This window comes from Capsicum annuum, chromosome 11, assembly GCF_002878395.1.
Source record: "Capsicum annuum cultivar UCD-10X-F1 chromosome 11, UCD10Xv1.1, whole genome shotgun sequence".
Taxonomy (NCBI): domain Eukaryota; kingdom Viridiplantae; phylum Streptophyta; class Magnoliopsida; order Solanales; family Solanaceae; genus Capsicum; species Capsicum annuum.
The window spans coordinates 205,630,571-205,638,270 of NC_061121.1; the positions used below are offsets into that span (position 1 = coordinate 205,630,571).

General features: G+C 35.3%; 1 protein-coding gene across 1 annotated transcript; it reads right to left on the minus strand.

Moving 5' to 3' along the window:
- Window positions 1–2,007: 2,007 nt before the first annotated feature.
- On the minus strand, window positions 2,008–6,665 carry LOC107848460 (monofunctional riboflavin biosynthesis protein RIBA 3, chloroplastic). The gene is made up of 6 exons (XM_016693231.2): window positions 6,130–6,665; window positions 4,485–4,700; window positions 3,326–3,651; window positions 3,089–3,218; window positions 2,678–2,974; window positions 2,008–2,542 (listed from the first exon to the last, which is right to left on the minus strand). Exons 1-6 carry the CDS (start codon window positions 6,478–6,480, stop codon window positions 2,279–2,281), a joined length of 1,584 nt encoding a protein of 527 aa, XP_016548717.1. The 5' UTR covers window positions 6,481–6,665; the 3' UTR covers window positions 2,008–2,278.
- Window positions 6,666–7,700: the final 1,035 nt, after the last annotated feature.

Consider the following 7,700-nt stretch of genomic DNA (forward strand, 5'->3'; position numbering starts at 1 on the left):
TTGCATTATTTCCTACATAGATCCACCTTGATCCAGGTGAAACTCGATGAAACTCCACAAACGCTTCTCAATCTCGACTCACAGGTCGGTGGCTCCTGAGTCTACACCACATAGGATAAGATTTAGTTAATAAAATAGTGCTAGAAACATATGTATCACTTAGAGATGCATTTGGAAATGCTACCTTTTTCTCCTTAGGACATTCATGAGCAAAATGCCCCAGATTTAGGCAATTATAGCACTTTATTTTGCTCTTGTCTTTCTTCTTGAAAAACCTTTTTCCCTTCTTGGAATTTGGCTTGTTCTTTTTCTCAGAGGGTCCTTCTTCAATCTCTTTACCACTTGATTCTTCCATAAAGGCATTAGAAGCAGCTTTAGCATCACCAAGCCGCTCATCTTCAAGTTCAACGTGACGTGGAATATTAGAAAAAGTTTTGATGCTGTTATTGTGGGTTAAGTTGACCTTCAGGTGTTCCCAACTGTTGGAAAGATATCGGATCACTGCCTGAACCTGCTGCTCATCTGAGAGAACGTGACCAGCACTTTTGAGTTGAGCTATCATATTCAACATCACCCTAAGGTGTTGTTTGATGTTCTGATCATGGCACTTCTTGTAAGTGTCAAATTTAATAGTCAGCTGTCTGAGGCGGGTAACAGAAGTACCCCCATATGTTCCTCGCAAGTGTGCCCAAATGACATTGGCAATAGGAAATTTCTCACACTCATGTATGAGGTCATCAACCACAGAACTTACAATGATTCCACGTGCAATGGAATCAACCTTTTTTCAAGCCTTATAAGCTTCAAGTTCTCTTCTGTGTTGTGCAGTGTTACTCTCTTATGGTAGACATAAAACATGGTTAATACCTTCAAGAACGATTTGCTCTTCCAGTACATACCAAATTTTACGACTTCAAATGTCGTAATTGTCACCATTAAGTTTTTCTCCTTTGTTCAAGTCGGCAATTATGCTTTTCGATGCTATGTATGTGATTAAGAGACAATTACGCAAGTATTTTATCAATTATGCATGCAAGTTACACATTCAAGAAAATCATTTCATATAAAGGTTTCATGTTTAATGTATAATCGAAAGGACACTTAAGAATCCGATCATCTTCAACGAACTAAACATTTGACCAAAATTAGAAATTAATTTCTTAATGTGTATTAGAATGATAGCTTTCAATTAAGTCGTTTTAAACTCAAAATGAATAAAATTCACGTAAAAAGAGATACACAACTTAATATATATATATAATATAAAGTCAATAAATAACTTCATGTTACAAGTCAATCTAAAAATAAAAGTCATTCCATAAATATTTTAGACGACTTATGTACACCCAAAAAGGCTCGCTAGGCCAAATCTCGTGGTAAGCATCAATTAATCTCTCGCCCAAAGGGTCACAGAGAGAATTTGCTAAACTAGCTAATGCTTCCCAATCCGAGATTTCTACATAGTTTTCTAATTCTACACGTTTCATATCAAATAGATGTATAAAACTAGCAACACTAATGTTAGGTGACATCTTAAAAGACATGAACTCTTTCAATTTCTTCTCTCTTTCCCTTCGTATAGCCCTTTCATCATTGTTAATAAATTCGGAGCAAAAAACATAAATCAGTGTGTACCTTAAATTCGCAGCGAAAATAGATTTTGCAACCGAAAAGATCTGCTCCAAGTCTACCTTGAATCTCTTGAAAACAAAGTTGTAGAACCACAAACTAAATGCCTTAATCACTTTCACTGCTTTGCTGTTGTATTTTTGTTTTTTATTTTGTTACTGTTTTTTCCGACTTTTTATGGAGGAAGAGAAGTTGTAATATATTGGAGAAGTGGAACAGTAACTGTTCCCCCAATTTCAAAATCAAATTTTATCTCTTATTTTCCCCCTTATTTTGTCAGATAATCCAAAAACAAATAAAAATCGAGTCGGTCCACATGGACAACCCATGACCCGTAATTCAACAGAAGTAATGAATTAATAGAATTAGTAGAGATAATTGACTGAGTAAAACTAGTCCACTCAAATCAGAAACACAAAGTACACCAAGCTAATTCAAACTGTGCTTATCGAATTAGCTTATTGATTGAAACTCATATTAGTGTGTATGAGTTTAGTACACACTAAGGTATTTATGTATCGTGGATGCTTTGGCGAGTTTTTCTTTTCTGTAATTGGAATATATCTCAAAGAATAAGTGCTACAAGGAAAAAATGTGAATTAAGTTTGAAACAGATGAAAGTCTCTCCCTCCTTGAAAGTAATCTGTACTTAACTTTCTTTTCCTTCCTGGGATGGATCTTGTTTCTCTAAATTCCGTTTGATGGACGCCTTAATCGGTCCCTGTACATCAGATCCATATATGTGACCCATCTTTGTTCGTTTGGTTTCCAAATACTTCCTGTTGTCCTCTGTGAAGGGTGTCAAAACTGGTACCCGTCCAACGACTGCTAAACCGTAGCCCTTTAAACCAGTAAATTTCGCAGGATTGTTGGTCATTAGGCGCATGGTACGGACTCCTATATCCCTTAACATCTGTGGCAATCAATAAAATCATATTCTTCCATTAGTTAATAGTCACTCTAGTCGTATAAAATAACCAGACATGTGGAATTGACCTTAATAGGAGGTGGGAAGTCGGGATAGATATGAGACAACTAGCTCACTAACCTGCGCTCCAATGCCATATTCACGAGCATCTGCAGCAAAGCCGAGCTCTAGATTGGCGTCAACAGTATCATGGCCCTGATCTTGCAAATTATAGGCCTGAAGCTTGTGACCTAGGCCAATGCCTCGTCCTTCGTGGCCTCTGAGGTAGATAACCACACCCCTACCAGCTTCCTCAATCAACTGCATTGCCAAATCCAGCTGATTACCACAATCACATCGTCTTGATCCAAAAATATCCCCTGTCAAACACTCCGAGTGTACCCTTACCAACACATCTTGACCATTCCCAATATCACCCTGTGGAAGGCGTTGAAGTTCAAACGTATTCCATATGAATTGTGCAAGTTTATTTGAATGATATAAATTTACTAATCACTAATAGTTTATACTATCTAAGGAGAAACTTTTCACCTTTACAACAGCTATGTGCTCTGTACCATCAAGCTTTGAACGATAGCAGTAAGCCTGGAATAATCCACATTTAGTTGGTAAACGTGATACTGCAGTTCTTTCGACAAGCTTTTCCCTCTTTCTCCTATATCTGCAAGCAGTAACATGACATACAAATACGAAAGCTGGCTGTTGTTGCCTTCTCATGCTTTAATTTAGTGATTACAGACATGGAATGAATATATATTAATGATTCACCTTACTAAATCAGTTATTGATACAACCGGAATCTTGTGCTCCAAGGCCAAATTCTTCAAAACGTGCATTGAGGCTATAGAACCATCGTCTTTATCAACTACAGCCGAAAGAACAGAAACTGGTTGCAGGCCAGCTGACACAACTAAATCAACCGAAGCCTCTGTATGACCAAATCTTCTTAAGACCCCACCATTTCGATACTTGAGAGGGAAAACATGGCCTGGCCTTATGAAATCTTCAGGAGTGGAAGTAGGAGATGACAACGCAAGGACAGTTTTAGCCCTATCCGAAGCCGATACACCAGTAGATGTGCCCATCGTTGCATCCTTTGCATAATTAAACAAGGTACTTCAGTGAGAAAAAATGATATTTTAATCAAGCGGTGGGACTTTTCAACCTATGTTGCTCAGACTCTTAAAAAATTCAACGGGTGCGTATCGGATTCTCCAGAAGTAGTGTATTTTTGAAGAATCTGATACAGGTGCGGCACTGAAAATGATTAGTCCATGCAACTTAGCTTGCAACTCCAGCCTCAGAAATTTTGACATAATAATCACTAATACACAACATAGCTTATAAAATTGTTATATATACCATATACATGTACTGTCTACTACGTAAATGCAATATAAATAGAAACTAAGTATAGCTACGGTAAGTAAAACTAGAGTCTTTCTGTAAGTTCATCACGCTAATATCAGTTCCCAATCAATTCGTGGAAATTTAGTACATTTTTCAATCATAAAGCATAACAATAAGGGGTAGTTTGGTAGATGTATGAGAGAAAATAATACATTTATTAGTCATGGTACTATTATTTAATATCTTATTTGGTAGGATTTTCAGCCTTGTATTAGTTACACACCCTAGTCAGTATTATAGGGTGTATAACTAATACATAGCATATAGGGCGTATGACTAATACATAGCAAATCATGTTATTAGCAATATAAGGATTATTAATACATGAATAAGAATGATTAAAGATAAAGCTGCCTTAATAAACCAAACCAAACAAAGGATAAGAAATAATCCCAACAAAACTAATCTCGTCATTACTAATACACCCTGTTCAGTACTATATTTATAAACTCTACCAAACTACCCCTAAGTACATTACAACACATTTGTCTATGAAAAAAAAGAAGATTCATATTACCACTGTGATTGTGAAGGATGGAGCAGAATAGTCATCTTTTTCAGGTGACATCAAAGGAAGGTTAAGCCTCTCAAGATCCTCTTCTTTCATGCCCACAGAAATAATGCCTGAACCATGTCTCACCATAAAAGCAATTGCCTCAGCACTAGCAAAGGATGCTGCCATGACAAGGTTTCCTTCCACTTCCCCACTTTCATCATCTACAACAATAACAAACTGACACATTTTCACAATCATAAGTTCTACCAAATGAAAATCTACTACTATATAGCTTGTAATTCAAAAAAAGAAAAAGAGACAGTCTGGTCTACCAAAGTTCACGCTATGGCATGGTCGGGGAAAGCGTGGAACCACAAGGATCTATTGTATACAACCTTACCCTGCATTTATGCGAGAGGTTATTTCCACGGCTTGAACCTGTGCCTCCTAATCACACTGGGGAAACTTTACCAGTTACTTTAAGATTCCCTTCTACTATATACTCCCTCCATCCCAAATTACCCGTCCCAAATTTTCTAATTTGATTTCCCATTTCACTTATCCTTTTTCATTAATCAAGAAGAGATAATTTTTTTTCCCATGTTTTACCCTTTGCATTAATTATTTTTTTTAAATTAAAATGTAAACATCATTTAATAGGAGCACTATGATAAACTAGTCATATTATTAATTATTTTTTTAATCAATGTGCCATCTTAATGTGGGACGGGTAATTTGGGACGAAGGGAGTAACTTGTAATATTGAAGTGAAAATAATAAGAGTATAAAGAATATTGAATTGTGTGATCATCTTAATAGATATCAAAGACCAGAATTTGAGGAGTAGGTACCCTTCCCTAGTGTAAGTCCTCAGAAAATGTCCAGATCATTTGTAGATGATCAGAGTTTAAGTTGTTAGCGAGAACACAAGTCTTCAACACTGAAAGTGCGACAATAAAAGAAGATCTTGACATATTAAATACGTGAACATCATTTATAGAGCCCAAATTGGAAATGAAGTTGGAAAATTATCTCTTTGTATACTTCCAATGAGGCAATAATGTGTTGGTGTATAAATTTGACCCTGCTGTTGCACGTTATTCAATCTTTTCTTTTTCAATTTTTACGTAAAAAATTAAATAACTTACAGTAACAGATCAAATTCATTTGATAGTATAAAATATTTTGTACACCGATAATGCACAAAACTTAAACTCATAATGTAAATATTATTTAAACTTACAGATCCGTTTGTCCATAAAAAATAGTCACCTTTTTTTGGTATAGTTTTTCACTTTATTTCAAAAATTTTGGCATGAAAATTTCAAATTCAACTTGAAGTTATATTTCTGACTTTTAATAAAGCTTATAAAGCATGAAAATTATTCAAATAATCTTCGCAAAAAGTATAACCAAACACAACTCCATATTCAACTCCAATTCCAAGAGTTCCAAATAAAGTGAATTATTTTCTTGGAATCTATGACTAAACACCTGCTAAGTCACAATAATTAACAATTCAAAATATTAAAAAAGGCATGTAACAAATCAAGATCAAAGAAAAACTCATTCAACTTTCAAAATTCAAATGATGCCACATAAACCGCATCAGAGGGATTATTACAAGAAATTCAATTCCAAAAATGGGAAAAAAGATAGCACCAACCTTTCCTTCCCTCAATGCAGCAAGTGCCTCTTCAATAGAAGAATAGCCTTTGGAAGGACAATCAGGATCACCCTCTGCTTCACTCACAAAGAAATCAATAGTTTCATGTGTTATTTCAGCACTCAATAATGTTTCAAATGGAACAGAACCATTCTCATTGCTCTCATATTGAGAATCTCTAGCAGCCCAGCATGTTGAAGTAGTATTCAAATTGGGAGATGGTCTTTTTCTATAGTGTCCAACTAACACATTAATCTGAGAATAATTTCCTAAAGATTTTTGATGAACAGTACATGATGAACTGATGAAGATTCTTGGAACTGATGGGTGCATAAACACAACACAATCCATTAATGGGAACAAAAGAAGTTAGCAGAAAATGTTGGAAAGTTAAATGTAATTGGATTTGGAATTTGCTAGTGGCGCCATTTCAGTGAAAAAATAGAGCACCTCTAGTTTTTCTTTCGTCTTATCCAATGAGGGGAAGCAAAAAAATAATTGATTTTGAAAGTTGGTGGGCTTAGAACCACACGCATACAGCCAAATGGCCTGCTGCAACAACTGACATACAAAGTGAAATTTGGGGAGGATAGATTGTACGTGCACCTTACTCCTATATTTAAGATTGGGAGGTGTAGAGTCTGTTTTCAGTATATCCTCGAGTCAAGGAGACACATATATGCAAAAGAAATAATTGAAAATGAAAAAAATATGACAAAGTAGAGTTGATTTCTATACAATCATTCAACTAATAGTTATATGTCAAAAAGTCACTGAAGAGATTTAAAATCAAGAAGAAAAATGACTTTTCGAGCTAATAACTATGACTGATCATATGAGAAATCAACTTGACAAAAATACTATAAAACCCATGACATGTTATAAATGTATATAGTGAATGTCTACTTTACTATATATAATGAATACCTAATTTACCATATATTGTGAATGTCTATTTATGGTAAAGTTATAATAATTTTCCTTTATAAATAAAGGGGTTTTCCTTCATTGTTATTCATCCCTCAAGAGAAATAAGAATTTCTCTCTATTCTCTCTCGAGACTCTACCATCTCAAATTTGAATGCTAAGGTATTATTTTTCTTTCCTTTTTCATATGGCTGGCAATCTTACGAAATGTGAGTTCGTTGTCCTTCAAAGTTCGGGCAAGAACCATACTTCATGGATGCTGGATGCTGAAATTCACCTAGATGCTATGGATCTTGAAGACGCCATAATGAAAGAAAATACAACATCTAGTCAAAATCATGCTAAGGTTATGATTTTCTTGCGTCATCATCTTGACGAAATTTTGAAAGTTGAATACCTTACTACTAAGGATCCACTCATATTGTGCAATAGCCTAAAGAAAAGGTTTAACCACTTAAAGATGGTCATCCTCCCAAAAGCACGATGTGAATGGATGCATCTGAGGTTTCAAGACTATAAGTCCGTTTATGAGTATAATTCTGTCATGTTCAGAATTTCTTCTCAACTGAAACTATGTGGAGAGACGGTCAATGATGGCGATATGATGGAAAAGACGCTCTCCACTTTTCATGCCTCGAATTTGC

Bases quoted from the DNA above. Each gene is read 5' to 3' on its own strand.
- LOC107848460 (XM_016693231.2), bottom strand. From the start codon at position 6,480: ATGGATTGTGTTGTGTTTATGCACCCATCAGTTCCAAGAATCTTCATC. The intron at 4,701-6,129 runs GTTGGTGCTATC...AAAATGTGTCAG, and splicing joins CTGCATTGAGGGAAGGAAAG to TTTGTTATTGTTGTAGATGA. The intron at 2,543-2,677 runs GTTAGTGAGCTA...TGATTGCCACAG, and splicing joins AATATGGCATTGGAGCGCAG to ATGTTAAGGGATATAGGAGT.